At 40.6% G+C, this 16,532-nt stretch overlaps 1 protein-coding gene across 6 annotated transcripts in view; it reads left to right on the plus strand.

The window, feature by feature from the left end:
- TJP1 (tight junction protein 1) overlaps nt 1–16,532 on the plus strand; it is a 198,952-nt gene that overhangs the window by 21,469 nt on the left and 160,951 nt on the right. For 2 of the 6 annotated variants that reach the window (XM_037393861.1, XM_037393863.1), the window contains exon 1: nt 11,660–11,908. The exons of 1 other annotated variant lie outside the window; for it this stretch is intronic. In XM_037393861.1, coding sequence (XP_037249758.1) covers nt 11,742–11,908 — 167 coding nt within the window. In that variant the 5' untranslated portion in view covers nt 11,660–11,741. Of the gene's footprint in view, nt 1–11,659; nt 11,909–16,532 lie in introns of those variants that run through there. 3 more of the 6 variants (XM_037393864.1, XM_037393867.1, XM_037393862.1) reach the window with 2 other exon arrangements.

Consider the following 16,532-nt stretch of genomic DNA (forward strand, 5'->3'; position numbering starts at 1 on the left):
TATGCATTATATTTAATTTAATCATACTCACTCAGATTCTTAGCTATGACCTTGAGTTTGGTTGTACTTGTAATATACTTCACCAGAGCAAAGCTGAGCTTCTGGAGCATCGGATTTGTCAGGAAATGTCAGGTGTCTGCATCGAGTAGGATGCAGTGTAACTGAGAAATGACATTGGTACTATCCTGACTTTTAATCCATCAAAAGAGTAAAATTCCCTGCAGCCAGAATAGCATTGGAATGCTTATATAGAACTTCTCTTTCTTGCTACTGGACATCTCTATCCCACTGCTATGCTGGATAATCTTTCTTAGTGTTTTCCATCCACTGGGAATTGCTGGGATCAAAGCTGTGTCAGTCAGTTGCACGTTTTATTCTGGTAGACTGGCACTACATTGTCAAAATCTACTGAAGTCAGTGGGAATTGAAGGTATTTAGCACATTACGTGATCAGATAAAAGGTGCAGCGCAATGCTAAGACAGATGCTTTCAGAAGCTGCACTAGAAGAGATCATTTAACACAGATCAGAGATGTGTTCACATGAAAATACTGGAAGGCAAGAGCTACTTCTGTTCTGTTCACAGTGTAGATACCACAGTAATAACATTTCATTAATGCCCAAGACAGATGATATCTATGTTCTTTGCATAATACAATAACCAGAAATTATCCATTGAAAGGAGGGAATCCAATACATTGTGACCCACCTTCATCTTTGGCTTCAGGTTCACAGGAAACTTTCCCTCTAAACAGTTGCAGAGCTTGTGACTTATTGCTGCTGTCACAATGATGTGCACAGATCACCAGACTGAATGTGTTTTGCAGTGACTACTTGCAAGTGTTGGTATTTTTGCTTTGTTCCTACAAACACTATGTCTTCTGTCTTCTACAGAGATCTGTGCATTTTCTTTTAGTGTCAGTGTACTCTGGTACACATTCAGATTGTCAGTGCTGCAACAGGGTATCTCCAGCCACTGCGAGGTCACTCACAGTAAGTGCAGCATCATCACTTTTGGCTACATGAGCAGATATGGAACTTGATTTCATTATTTCTATTTGAATATTCACTGCTATTTATTTGTTCTGGTGCCCAGTTGCTGCTTTTTTCATTGTATTTGTTTGTCACTAAGGTCCAGGCAAAGTTTTGGAGGAAGAATATCACACTAGATTCGTGTGAGATATCACCTGGTTTTCTTCAGGGAAATGCTTTGAGCTTCTGTAGCATTTCTGTCTTTCACTCGGGAGTGAGATCAGCGGCTGTGTACTCCAGCTGCCTGGACAGTTGGCTTGAAGATAAGTGCAGTGGGTTTGAGAGTGCCCTTGCTCGTTATCCACTAAGCAACGGTCTTTTTTGTGTGTTCTGGTTTTCAAATCTCAGTAGTGGTGCAGATGGTTCTGAGGAAGAGTTTGCACTACTGCAATAAAATGAACAGATTTGCAGAGATGTTTAGGGTGCCAGGAGAGCTCTCTATTTATGGCTTTTAGTTAATGTTCAAAATTTGTCCTTTGTATATTACTGAGGAATTTTCACAGAATCAAAAAGTAAGGCTCTTAAATAATAAACCTCAAAGCTTTATTTTCATTTTTGTTGCATCCTCCCTTGCTGCTCCAAAGATTGGAGAGCCAATGAATAGCTCCCAACCCCACCCCCCCACCCCCCAGTGCTGAGTAAGAACCAGACAGTTTCATAACTGCTTGGGTGCTCTTTACATGCAGATGGTAGGTAAATTGCTTGGCTGGCAAGAGCGCAAGTGAGCTCTTAAACCTGCTAGTGTGTAATGAGAAAAAAAGGTTGTAGGTTATACTGAGAAGAGTAATTATACTGTAACTGTTAATATGGTGTATGCTGTCCTTGTAGCAGTGCAGATCACAGCATGACAGATCTCAGGACAGACACTATCCAGGTCAGCTCCAGGAAAACGCTCATAAAAATATTGCTCCCAACTCTCACCAAAACGTGTGGACTAACCTACACTAGCAGACCCTCACATGGTATGAAATGGTGACTCCAGTGTGGCCTTCTTATTTTATGCCAGCTGAGTGTACCTGCCCCTAACAGGATCTTGCTTTTTCTTTGGATGCGCCAAGCAAAAATATGAAATAATAAGAGGCAAACAAATGGCAAGGACAGAGTGTATTAACATACAACTTTGTATCTTTTGCTGATTCATTTTTAGAATATGTTAGGAAGTATAAATATTTCAGTATTAGAGAGTACTAATGTGATGACCAATTTTAAGTTAGATGAATAAAATCTTGTACAACAGTATTGTACATGCTTTTGTTACTTCAGTGTCTAAAAACAACCAAGAGAAGCTGAACTGATCAGAAAAATGGTATATAAACTGCCGTAACAGCAAAAGGTAATCTATTTACCTTACCAGACAAAATCTTAGTAGTGCATTATTTACTTCACCCTATTCTTTCGCTTAAAAACTACCAACCAACCAACCCAAACACACCATACCACACAACTCAAACCCAAAACTGCGCTCTGTGTTAAGGGAAGAATAGTAATTTGTTTAATTCTCCCTTTTCCCATTTTGCTATTCCTGTGTTTTCTCCAGGATGTAAGGCCTTATGCAATTTGATAGTGTAACATCAGGAATGCCATAAAGGCAGTTTTATTTTTATACTGGGGCAATTAAAAAGAATTGGTCTACTCACAGCAAATTTGGAGCCAGATCATCTATGCCAAAAGTAGCAATAACTGCATTGTATAAGATAAGCTAGAATTGATTGTGTCTTCTCTGAAGCTAAGGACAAAAAATTGCTTATTTGTTATAAAAAATCTGGTTTGTAGCAAGATTGTTGATCTGCACATGGATTTTTATCGTTTATAAATAACTTACTGGAGTCTGGAAAACTCTTGACACCAGTTAGTGAAAGAACATAAACGACTGTAAATCCCTTAAGTAGTTAATGAAGTAAAAAAATACATGTTTGATATTCAAAAATACCTGTATCTGGAAAGAAGATGTTTTTATTCTGTATTAGATGATTTTGAAGGAAACAAAAGAGAAAAAATGTTTTATATGCTGAATTTCCATATTCCTGAAAGAATGAGCTCCAGTTGTTCAGTTTAATGACATATTTAAAATTTTATCACATTATTTTATTGAACATATTTTATATTAGTTTGAACCAATGTTTTCAAAGTTGAGCAAGAATTTGTGACACCCAGTCAGATATATAATATACTGTCTGAAGCTTGGCTCTCAGAAATGTAAACATTTCTTAACTTTGGCTTAGGAGTTCCTTCAAGCTGCTTTTTATCTGTCTTTTATATATGTACGTGTGTGTGTATATATATATATGTATATTAATATTTATATACGTAACACCCCCACCCGACTTAATAGGAGGGCTTTATCTCCCTGAAATTTTACAAAGGCTACCTCTGCTGTTTTCTTAACATTAGAAAATAAGTGACTAAAAGACCAGATCTTGCACATTCTTAACAGCATGAATAAGGTTTGCCTTGAAAATAATCATATTGGATCTTTGAAAATTTTGTAGACTCAAACTGTAACCCACTACCATATTTTGAATCTTACCAGATCTAAAATCTGGTCTCCAGTAGGATAGGATACCATGTCACTACAGTATAGCACAAGCTGATTACTGATGAAAGCAAAAGGGACATCATAGGAACCAATCCCTCAACCTGTTGTGTTCAAGCTGATTTCTTCACCAGGTGTAGTCCCAGATACTCACAGAAATAGTTACCTGCAGCATCAAAGCTTTTGCTAGTAGGCTGAGCTATCATTTTTGGTTAGCTTTTCATTTTTTTAATTCCTACCTGCTAGGCTTAATGTGTGTATCTCCAGTTTTATGATCTATTAGGATGTCACAAGGGAGAGGTATACAATAACAGCATAATCACTTGGGAAACACATCTGCAATCTGCATCAAAATTTTGTGTAGGTTTCCCTACGCTGGAGTTACAGGAACATTTGGTATATATTGATAAATATTGAGCACTTTTAGCCTTAAAACCATAAATTCAAATCTGATTCCTTCATCCACATTGTAAAATTCTGTTTAACACTATTCTATCATTTATACTCTGTTTAAATTTTATCTTTTATTCAGTCAGGACAACGAAATGAGTAACTTGTAGTCCTTCAGTTGCACTTCTCTCTGTCCCAGACAAGAGTAATACTTGACTATTACTAACCCTTCTGGGTTGAATTGTTTGATTAAAGTTTTGTAAAAAAAAAAAAAAATTGATTAAAATCAGGCTTAGCGTGATTAAAAAAAAATTTGAATAACTAGCATAAACAATATTCCTGTAATGAGCTCCACTAAGTTTTTTGTGTTCTTTACACGGCAGATTACTGTATACTTGCATCTAACTATAGTAAATCCTATTACATTAATTTTCATTGTACTGGTAATCTGATTAAAATAGTACAGCATTAACAGCCATACACATTGCAATGAGAACAGCTTTCTTCCTGAAAGTTAAAGATGTTTTTTTCATATTTTTAGTAAGTGTGCAAATATACAACTAAACACACAACAGGCTTCAACTAGGATTCTGAACAATTTCAACACATTCGTGAAACATCCAGCTAGCCTTCAGGCTTTATCTCTCATGGATGTGGAAACATTCCTATCAACATTTAATCAAATATATTAATGAGACTAAATAAGGGTCTGAATTGCTACTAATATACAAAATGAGGCATGCATATAATTTTTGGCAGAAGAAGCTCCTTAAATTTTAGTAAGATTGCATCTCATTTTGATCTATTTATCCCGATGTGTAAAGCCACCATGCACAGAACTCCCTGTACAACTACAAAAAAATGTAAAGGAAATGCAAGGAAGTAGTCTTTCTGGACAACTGAGTACAGCCTGATGAATTGGTCCTCATTCACGATTTTTCACAGTGGTTCTATAAAATGTCTAGTACAACAGTTCAGAAATAAGTATTTTTTTCTCAGCCTCCAATATTCTAAATTTTTGGTTTTTTGAATTCCACACCCTTGCTTCAGGGAACTATAATTATCCCCTGCTTCTCACAATCTTCCCTTCTCTCTTAAATATTTTGTGCTTGGAGGCTTCCCCATAAGGCATAAGATCTAAAAATGAAAATGAAAGCTATTAGCGACTCTACATGCCAGAATGACAGCAAGGTTTGGTCACACCTCACCTCAGAGTTACATACTCTCACAGTTCTAACAATACACTGTTAGCAAAACTAATTAATTAAATCTTTATGTACTGAGATAGTGATGTGTTGCAGATGCAATCTATTGCTTAGAATCTTTTCTGGGAAGTGATGTTGCTTACGCTTCTTTTTCTTTTGCATCTCACATTGAAATTGTATGCTTGGTGATTTCTTCCCTCCAGTAGTTTTCTACATGAATAAGCCGTATCAGAAAGCACTAATGGAATTCATGCATTGCCTATTTTTTTCTACATTAAGCTTGTTTTATCCTGTGCGAGGGTCATGCTTGTCAGGCATAATGTGATATTTGGATAATTTCAACTTAAGGTTTTTTCTTCTTTAAGAGTAAAATCTTAGAAGTACAAGTTTGCAAGAAATGGGTAAATGTAAAAGTACTGGATAGTGGCAGTACAAGTCCACTTTGTTCTAGGCTGAATCCTTCACTTCAATAGTATTCTTATTTTTGCAGTAACCTAGATTTGATATTAACAGTATAAAGCAGCTCCACATCAGACCTGGTAGAACAGCACTGACACTATTTGAACAGGCAGCCATTACTAAATAGCCCTGACCACAGTGAAACAGGGATACTTGCTTGCAAGTTTCTGGTAAATATTTTAATTGCTTAATCTAGCAAACTCTTTCTTCTTGATAATCCATAGTCAAATAGAAGTTATTTATTCTGTGAAGATCTTCTTCTTCTTTGAAAACATGGTGAACATTCTTTCATTCAAAGAAAAATTATTTATGTCTCTACTTTGGCAGCTCAACCGAATGACCAGGATAAACTGTTTCAGACAACCCAAGTTAGTTCTAAATGACTGTCAGTTTAATACCATATGCACTTAGACCCACAGTGTTCTGCCACCAGTCAAGCTAGCCTGTCATGAAGACACTTCAAAGAAAGGTAGAAAAATTCCCCTTTTGTAGATGGTCAATTGTGCAGTAAAGTGTGACAGGAAAATTTCTTTGAGTTTTTTTATTTGCCTTTTTATGATGGTACTGTATGTAACTATAGATTTTTATGTAACATGGAGTTATAGAAGAAACAGTAATAAGACCAGAAAAAGGCTTTGAATTATATATAATAAATATATTTAATATGGGTATGGAAAAGCCCTAATAGATCCAAAAAAGTCAGAGATGTATTTTAAATACATAGATAGGAAACACATGAATGCACACTTTTTTTCTTACTTTTGACGGAGAAAATAACCCCTGGAGTCACTGCATCTGACATACTTGTAGATTCTAAGAAACTCTTTTGCCTTTGACAGGTATGATCCCTTTATTTTTCTTTCTGGAAATAAAATGGGAGATGTATGAAGCTTACACATGACAGAATGAAATGGCAAGAAAGTCTGTTTCAGTAGCTTTCTTGCCTGAAGGTTCTGCATTAATGCTCTTAGTTAACATAAATCTTTATTAACATTATGATTATAATTGACTAACTGTACAAATTAACAGAATAAAATATTACTAACAACTACTGCAGGAAAAGAACCATCTTTAGTAAACAGGAAGATTTACATTAGAGTAGAGATGGAGATCAGTCATCTAATGTCATGTTTTAATGTCAGTGTTGTATCAGTTTCTGGAATGTTGCCACTTTACCAACTGAACTGTGTAATTAAAAAGTTATGAAATCATATTAAATACCACAGAAGCATAGAATATGACACGTGTATTGAGATTTTTTATCAATCATTGGCATAAAAGTCAGCCAGGGGAACAAGAATATCCTAGGAATAAACAAAAAGTTAATTCTCCAGCATAGACAGTAGCACAATATTGAGAACTATATGGAACGGACAATATAATGTTATGAAAAGTCTCTGTTACATGCAGAGTACAGCTAAAATTATGACTATTCTAAAATGCAAATAAAAGATGCTATAAATAGCCATATATATGGCATATAAATATGCCATAAAACCAGCAACAAGTTTATTTAATGTTTGCTTTAGTTCCAATACAATTTTGACAACCTAATAATGAATGCAATCAAAGACTTAAAACGTGTCATTAAGGTCTAATCTACCCTCAAAAGTTTCTGATGCGGCTATTACAGTACTAATAAAGATGCCATTTATTCTGGTAAGATTATTTTTTTTCTTTTTACTCTTTTTATCTTAAGTAACTTAAGCATAGCCTTTTAAAAGTGCATTTCTGTAACATCTCCAAAGAGTGTTTTGAGTCAGACCTAACTCCTGTGAGCTCAGTCAAGACCGAGTACACAGGTGAGAGTTTGAAAAGGATGGCACCAAGCAACAACTGGCACTACAAGGATGTATGGTGGGCTAATGATAAAGGAAAACAAGATAAGTTTCCGCAATCCCTGTTGTAATGACAGGGTTACTGAAATAAAATCAAAGATCAGCAGAAGTAGATATGCTGTAAAATCTTGCTTTGCACTACCTGGAATCAGATATATATTCTAACAATATTAAGACTGAAAAAACAAAAGGCACAACTTGAGGATGAAAACAGTTTTATGCCACAATTACACTCCCTTATTCTTAGCTGCTGATGGGAGCTCCCAATGTACAACTGTCACAGTGGCATCCCCTTAAGTTGCAACCAGTCTCCTGCTGCTGACAACAGCCTGCTCTCCCTAAAAGCACCAAGGCACAGGTCATAATTAGATCATGGCATTAAATGCCACCTTCTCAGGGTCCATCCATCTACCTTTTAGACATCACTGTCCTTGTATAAACATACTATCTAGAGTGGAGTTTGCGCCAACTGCACATCCATTCAAGTGCAGCAGTACAATACATAATATTGAAACTTGTAACTGAAGGAGCAGTCTGCTCTTCTGAGCCAAGGAGTGCATTGGAAGGTCATCGTGGGGGCAGCTGTCAGAAAAGGCAGAGGCATCGCAGACTGAAAGCAACAGATAGATTATAGAGCTTGTTCTGATGTAAAGTCTGCAGTTAAGTTACCTAAGCAAATAAAATTAAGAAATTAGTACGGTTCTGCTTGACTTTGTACTGAAAAAAACCCTACGAAACAACTATATTAACTTGAAGTAACCTAATAGGAATTAAATTGCTTTTAAAATGCACGCTGGGTTCAAAAAAACCCATAAGCAGCTCTCAGCTTTCTGTAGTGAAGCAGAGTGTATCTTGTGAGACAGAATGAGTTTGCATGGAGAACTGCAAATACGACCAGACTGTCTCTCTTGCAGGGATATCTACTGTATAAATTTTGGACTTAGCTCAGCTAATGGGCCCACACAGGCCTCAGAGCTAACATGGGATGTCCAGATGCTTACCCTAATCTGGAAGCTGCTAATTGACTCCTGTTAAAAATAGGCTGTTCATCTGAAAGGCAAGAAAGACAGGATCTTTTTATTCTTTCAGCTATGTAAAACATAGGTCCTTAAAGCAAGATGTTCTGAAAGGCAATACACAATGGAGCACCACTAAGGAGGAACAGGTATGAGAGAAACAGAAATCATGCCAATTAAAATTAGAGGATAAACTTTCTTCTTTAATATCCAGTTTTGGTCTCTAATGCACATCAAAAAGGGCATGGAAGATGATAAATGAAATATATAAAACAAGTTAATTTTTTAGTACCAGACTGATAAGAGTATAATCATTGAAAACTATAGAGCTAAACATGGAACAACTGTAATTGTTTTGCAAATTTAAATAGATTTAGGAACTCCTATTGAATTAAGAATAGGAATAACATTACAGACTTTTGAGGAAGTTGAATAAAGATTTGAATATGCAGCCAGGCTTCATTGTAAGTCTTTATGCAAGGTATTACTGGCGCATTCCTTAATCCTTTTTTTTTTTTAATACAGACTCTTAAAATAAATCTATGCCTCAACCCTGCTATTGAAAAATCAATGTTTTGGGACTTTCTAATACAGAGTATTTTTTAGAACATAAAAAACTCTGAAAGCTCACCTGCTTCTTCCAGATTTATCAGGTTTCAAATAAACTTTGCTTCCCTTGTATCCTTACATTGTCTTATCTACCAAATTTCTACAACTACAACCATATTAAGACTGGATTTTTCTTTAAAGAATTTTTATATGAAACGAGAATAACATGCATTTTTCTAGCTGTCAGGTGTAACATTTAAACTGAAACGTGACATTTAAACTAGTACAGTCTCATCATTCTTTATGTCAGCATTTCTTACCATTTCAAGGTGTAAATGATTTTTTTCATAGGATTGCACAAGTGTAAATGAGTATTTCAATTACAATGTAAGTAGCATTCTACTAATAATGGAGAGAATAAAATCCAGCCCATACTCTCTTGTATCTTGTGTAGGCAACAAGCATTTTTTCAGTCAGCTAAATAATGACTAGGTACACGGAAGGAGAAAGCAATGTGTTGGTTTTACAGTTGTTTTTAAGGTAAAGTAAGATCTCCACAGGTTTTCAAACTGATTTGATGTTCTGTTTACAGAAGATACAGACTTTCCAGTTAGTATACTACTAGGATTGTTTAAGAACAAAAATTAATTCCTCCTCCTTAACCTTCCTAACTGAGGCAGCCATTTCTCTTTGCTTTTAATGCTTGATCTCTCCAAAGACAAAGAACACATTAACATTATCTTGAGAGCTGTAGATGCACAGGCTCAGACTAGGCATCAAGTTGGCATTTGAATTTTTAAATTGTTTGTGATACCGGATTTCAGGACATTTGTATACATCTCTGATTTCTTGGCTGAAAGTGCGAAGCCATCCATCTCATTAACTACACATAAGCACAACAGATTTTAATTAGAAACATAATAGTTGCATTAAAGTAATATATTTATCTTCTCTGCTTTCTGCATAATGAACAGGTCTAGGCAGAATGCAGCTGACTGCAGTCTTGAGGTACATATTACATATAAAACAAGAAAAATAATCACCAAAATGTTCATCTCTGAGCCATAAAGCCACAATGCTGTTCACAATATTTTTGCTAGCTCATAGTGCCACCTGAGGACCTCAACTCTGTAAGTATTACAATTCATACTATTTACAGTACAGCACCTTAACGAAAAGTTGTCACTTCCACCTGAATTTGTTTGTATCTGCATTCTGCAAAATGTTGACAGGGCATCTCTAGTCAAAGCATTTCCCACTGCTATTGCTAAGCACCACACTTTGCTCCAGTGGTGTTCGCGCTGAGGAGGGTCTCTGGTGCTGTTTTAGAATTAATTTCAAAAGCACTTGTTAAACGCCACTGTCTTCTGGAGCTCTTAGCGTGGAGCTGAAGGAGGAAGGCACAAAACTGAGGAAAGGTGCGACGGTAACTGTGTCACACCTCAGGCAACAACCACATGGGTATGCGTTCAGCTGCTTTTACTGAGGCATCCACCAGAAGGTGGGCAACCCCTCTGAAAACATTTAATACTTTTAGTTTGACTTAATCACCAGCTGATTTTCAAACACCTTTTAGTTGCTTTCCTCACATAGGAATTAAAAAAAAAAAAAAGGGTAGTGGTGTCGTTTTGTCTTCCCCGTGGCCTCCTCGGACGGCGCGGGGCATCCCCTCACAGGCTTGGCGGGAAACGCGGCTGCAGCACCGTCCCGCCCGCCTCCGCGCCTCACCCTCAGGTGACCCTGGCCTTCACCCGCGCCTCGCCCCCATCCTCCTGCTGACCCTCCCGCTCACCTTCGCCCTCACCGCCTCCGCAGGGCCGCCCCAGCAGGTGGTGAGGCGTTTGCTTCTGCAGCTCGCTTACCGCTAACCTACAACCGACATTGTTAGCCGGCAGGCGGTGGCGGGGCCGGGGGGGGCAGGCGATTAAAATAACATGGGGCTGTTCTAGGCGCTAATGGGATTAGAGGCGAGGCGAGCGAGGCAGCGCGGAGGGGGCAGCGCTGCGCGGCGGCCGGGCTGCGGCATGGCGCCCCTCTGATGGCGGGAGGGCAGCGCAACAGCTGCGCCACATGGGCGGGGGCGGGATACCCCAGGTACCTGCGGAGGGCAGCGGGGCGGCAGCGCCCTGGGTGCCGGGCGGGGGCAGAGATGGCGGGGACGGCCCGCTTGCCCGGGGGGGAAGGGGAGGAGCGGGCCCCGCCGGCGGCCCGGCCTGTGGGGGCGCGGGGTCAGCGGGGGAGGCCGAGGCCCCACGGCGGGCCTAGCGAGGGGCGCAGGCAGCCGGCAGGAGGCAGCCCAGGTGAGGAGGGGGCGAGCGGGCCGGGCCCTGGGCCGCAGCGGGGTGGAGGTGCGGCGGGGCGAGGGAAGGCGCGGCGGCGGGTCGGGGGGCAGAGCGCGGGGTGCGGGGGTCTGAGGGAAAAGGGAGTGCGACAGCGGAGGGAGGAGGAAGGGAGCGCGGGCCCGGGGGAGGGCAGAGCGCGGCGGGAGGCGGAGGAGAGCGTCAGCTGGAGCGGGGATAGCGGGAGCGCGGCGGGAGGCGGAGGAGGAGAGCGTCAGCTGGGGGCAGAGATAGAGGGAGTGCGGCAGGAGGAGGAGGAGAGCGTGAGCCGGGGGGGCAGAGAGAGAGGGAGCGCGGCAGGAGGAGGAGGAGGAGGAGGAGGAGGGGGAGAAGCGCGACGCAGGGACGGCAGATGCCTGGAAATAAAAATTTGATGATTGCATGCAGCGGCTGGAGAGACTCTGTCGGTGGCGGCGGCGGGGACGAGGCAGGGACAGGGGGGGCGACGGCAAAATGAAGTATCAGAAATACCTGACTGTCTTGCAGATGGCCATAGGGGTGACCGCCTCCAACAGGGGCAGTCTGATGCCCTTAAAGAGGAAGCTGTGGTGAGTAGGCACAAACGGGGCCGGCGGCACTGCGGGCCGGGCGGGGGGCGCTGCGCCGGGCCGAGGCGGGCCGCGGCGGGACGGCCGGGCGGGGCGGCGGGGGCTTTCCCTCGGACGTGACGGCCGGGCGGCAGCGGGCCTGGGCTCCCGGCGGGCACAAACTTCGCGGCCCATTCGCTGCCCGTTGTGTGGCGCCCGCCGGGAGGCGGCGGCGGTGCCCGAGGAGCTGTCCGCGGCCGGCCCGGCGCTCGACGCGGCCGGGGGAGGCACGGTTCCCGCGCATCATGACTCCCGGTGCCACCGGGGAGAGCCGGTGGGCGCTGGGCTCGGCGCGGCTGCGGCGGCCCCGGCTGGGGGGCGCGGGAGCCGCTGGCGCGGGGTCTGCCCGCCTGCGTGACAGCCCCGGCGCTGCTGCCGACTGCGGCGCGCTCCGCTCCCCGCCCGGGGCTGCGCGGAGCGGCCGTGCCGAGCCCCCACCCCGGTTCTGCCGGCCGCGGTGCCTGAGACGCGGGGAACGGCAGGTGCGAGTCCAGCGGGTTCGCGAGCGGTAAAGCCGGTGATGCTCCGACACGGTCGTTCTTCTGTAAAGCCTGCTTGCCCCCGACTTGCTGCCACCGTTTCGGTGCTGGCCGATGGTGTGCTGAACAGATTTTTCTGCATGAACCAACAATACGTTACAAAAAATGTATTGAAGTATAATGGTGTAATGTGGGTGAGTAGGGCACCGACAGGCTTATGGTACTGCAATACCCAGTCATGCCTGGGCTGGTAGGAGCCCACTGCTAGCTTGGCTGAAGCTGTGGGATATGTGTCATCGTAAGGACAAACTGTAAGGAGAAAATCTTTGAACTCCTGAAGTCAGATTTTCTGGGAGGGAAACATCGACAACAAATTAATATGCTGAGAATTTCTTGGCTCTAAAAGACCAAGAGTAATATTTAGGTGGTAACGGTCATACAGTTGTCTTTCACAGTGCTTACGTGTTCCTAGTGAAGGAAACTAAAGTCTCACAGAAAGCATAATAGGTCATTTTATTTAAAAAAAGGTAGTTCACAAATAGAAATGTTTTTATGTCAGCAGTTGTAACAAAAATGGGCCTTACATGAATTGTAGAACGTGGGGGTTTTGCCTTTTTTTTTTTTTTTTTTTTTTTTTTTCCTCCTTTCCCCATGTTGTCAGCTAGCATAGACAGTGTCAAGGAAATACATCACTTGAAGAAACATAATGTGGAACTAGTAATCTTTCTGTCATTAATTCCACATCTTGCTATTCATTGCAGATAATGCAATTTGGCAAACCTGTTCATCCTAACTGTAACGTACAAAATCAAATGTAGTCTTAGGCAAAAAATATGTTGTCATATAGATAAGTTTCATTACATTTAATCAAAGGTTTTAATAATGTTTTCAGTGGTTTGGTTTTGATTATGTAAGTTACGTTAAAGTGTACCTTACCTACTTTATTCTCTCCAAATGGCACTCCTGCCTGTGTGCAGCACTGTATGTATTGGTGTATTACTTCTTTAAAATAAGTTTAATTAAGGGTACTGTAATTTTAACAGTTGTTCTATTTCATATTTCTTGTGTCTCTTGGAAATGTCTTCTTTGCTGGTGTGTTAAATTGAAGCTACCTGTATTTCTGTACTTTAAAAGTAAGCCTGAAGGGATCCAGTTCAACTCCTATTTTAGGTCTTCAGTTTGAGTTAGATCAGTTTTATATTGCCTGGTTTCATGGTGAGATTCTGTGCTTTTTGAGTTACAGCAAAACAATACAGTGGATCCCCACGAACAGGTATGATAAGCATTGCATTTCACAACATTTGTAACTTGACATGTCGCTGCAGTGCAACGCTGTGTGAAGATTTAGTTGACTAAAAGTGTTAAGGAACAATAAGGTGGATTTTTTTTATATTTTAGGGAGATGTATGAATTACTTGAGCATTTGAAAGCATGTCCCTGGGATATTCTTTATTAGGGGACATGATATTATGTAGTCACATTTCCTTTGAGAACTTTTAATAGCTTTAGGCATTATCTGTATGGATAGAATTTATGCTTATGGATGAAATACTGTATTCTGATGCATTTAGAGATACGCTGAAAGATACTGTGCCATGTTAATTTTTTTATTTGTGCATAGTCTGTATCAAATAATACGTTAAGAAAATGTGAACATTAGAAGAATATGTTGCTGTTAATAAAATCAATGCAATATTAGTGTATATTTCCAACATGTAAACCAAAAGTATGTTCCAGTACTGTATCATTGGAAATCTCAAAAATACCTAAAGAAAATGTATAAATCAAGTCAGTCCATAAGTGGAGGATTCTTTTTCATCTCTTTTTTTAATTTATTTACTTATTATTAAAAAAAAATTACTTACAACATGCTGTTTAACCGATCAGATTCATAAACTCTTTCATGTGTCCATATTGTAAGTGGAAGCGAAGACATAATTTAATAGAAAAGGGTTAAAATACTCATCTTTTTGTTGGTGGAGATTATCCACCTGAATCCTACTGAATGAAAATGAAAAAGGTAGCAGCAATGTTTTGTTTCTTTGTAGAGCATCTGTCACTCCAATTTTCTCCTGCTTCCCCAGCCCCCCAAATGTAAGTCCTATTTTTTGGTGCATGAAGGCAGAGCTACAAATGAAAACAAAAAAGATGGACACTGGTGTCTTATGATGGGTTAAGAATAAATTGTTATAAACTAGCTGAGAACAAAACAGACTTGAACAAACAGAACTGATATGTCCCACAGGCTTCCAGTGGGCAGTGGTGGAGCCAGAAACTTGCTTGTGTTTAATGTGGAGCCTCATCATTTTATGATGAGGTTTACTTGGGGCAGTAGAGTTTTGATCTCGGTGGTGGAGGAAGTTGCTGGAGGCCTGAACTGCTGATTCAGACCCTTTCCCGTGTTTGTGCAGCATTGTAATCTAATACGTAGGAAACTAAATGAGATGAGTAGGATGTTTATAATAGTCTTGCTAGGGGGACAGTATGTGGATACAAACCCCACCATCATAACCCTGCTAATGCAGGGGGGACTAACATTTGCGAAGGTGCTCAGAAAAAAACCTAACTACCAAGCTGGGAGTACCTTAAAACAGTAAATTGACATAAATGTTTATTGCAGTTCCGGTAAGTGCAACCTGAGTGCTTTTACAATAGCGCAGTGCTAAATCACATTATTAAGGGGAACTACACAAGTAAACCATAATTTCTTGTTGCACTGAATATTATGTTTCCCTGCTGTAAGGAGAAGGAGCAGGCAAACAAAAAAGGAACACGATATCCTAGCACCTCACATAACTCTACGCGCTAATACTCCCTTCTGTTTCTTAGAGCATTTGCCTCTACTTTGAAAGGCTTCTTCTGCCCAGGCTTGCTCCTGTTACGTTCCCTTGGTGCATGGGAGTGCAGAGTCATGAAATAAGACAAAAATCTTGGTTAGTGATAAGTTTTCATTGTGAAGAACATTATGGAAATGGCTGAGGCTATTTCATGTTTAAATTTCCTGCATCTTTTAAGAAAATGATTGGTAGTTGTCATAGGCAATCTAGGTTAAAGAAATGAATGCAGATGCAGTGCGCTACAGAATTTGAATTTTAACAGGATCTAATTTGCTTGTTTGGTGCTGTTGTTAAAAGAATGTGTGATAGAGAAGCCTGGATGTTAAACGATGGCTTCTTCTTGTAAGATACTGCACAGGCACATTTATTTTTAAACATAGGAGTAAACTTATTTGAAATCAGTGAGGAGTAACCGGCGTGTCTGGAATTAAGCATCCACCTAAAAGCTTTGTTGAGTCAGAGTCTTTGTACTGAGGTTGGAGCTTCCATGTAGAAGTCCAGGTTTATAATGAAGGATGTCTGTTTTACCATTAGGACCATCCCTAGGGAGAAAAGTGCCATTGTTGAAGTTCTAAGTAGAGTCATATTTAGAATAATCAAATAATGGAAAATGTCACTTTAGTATAGGAGAAAGCATCAAAGACTGAATCTCTTGGGTGTCTCTACAGAGCTATGTGGAAAAGTACAGATCACCAGAATGGATGTTATTCTTTTTTGATTACTGGTTTCTGTTAATATTTCTTTGAAACGGGGATAACTGTTTAAGTTTAGCCCATTGTAAGGTTGTATTTATGTTGCAAATCAATTAATAGCTTCTTTTTTTTCTGATGGAGGCAGGATACTGTGCTTAGAACTGAAGGTATTTACAGAGGCACGTAAGAATTTGGCATAGCAGCTGACTGCTCAGTGTTACTGGTTCTTATTTCAAATTTGCCTTCCCCCCCCCAAACAAATACTAATATTGAGCAACTGTAACTGTTAGGGCTTCCTGTCTGATCAGTGGGAGTAAGTTCCAGCTTGTGCACCCTTGTATTGTAGGCAGAAGACATACTGATCACATTCAGCTGAGTGCAGCTGATGTCCTCACTCTCTAGTATTGAGGAAGCCTGTCTTCTAATGGGAGGACATATAATTATGGAAATTTTATACAACTGTTAACTGAGATCTGTATAACTGCTAAAGGTAGAAATTTCTGAGGAGTTTGGTTTACATGTTGTGAAACCATTTCTAATAGTAATTTGCTAGAAGTACCTGAATTTTTTGTAAGAT

Source organism: Falco rusticolus, chromosome 7 (assembly GCF_015220075.1).
Source record: "Falco rusticolus isolate bFalRus1 chromosome 7, bFalRus1.pri, whole genome shotgun sequence".
NCBI lineage: Eukaryota > Metazoa > Chordata > Aves > Falconiformes > Falconidae > Falco > Falco rusticolus.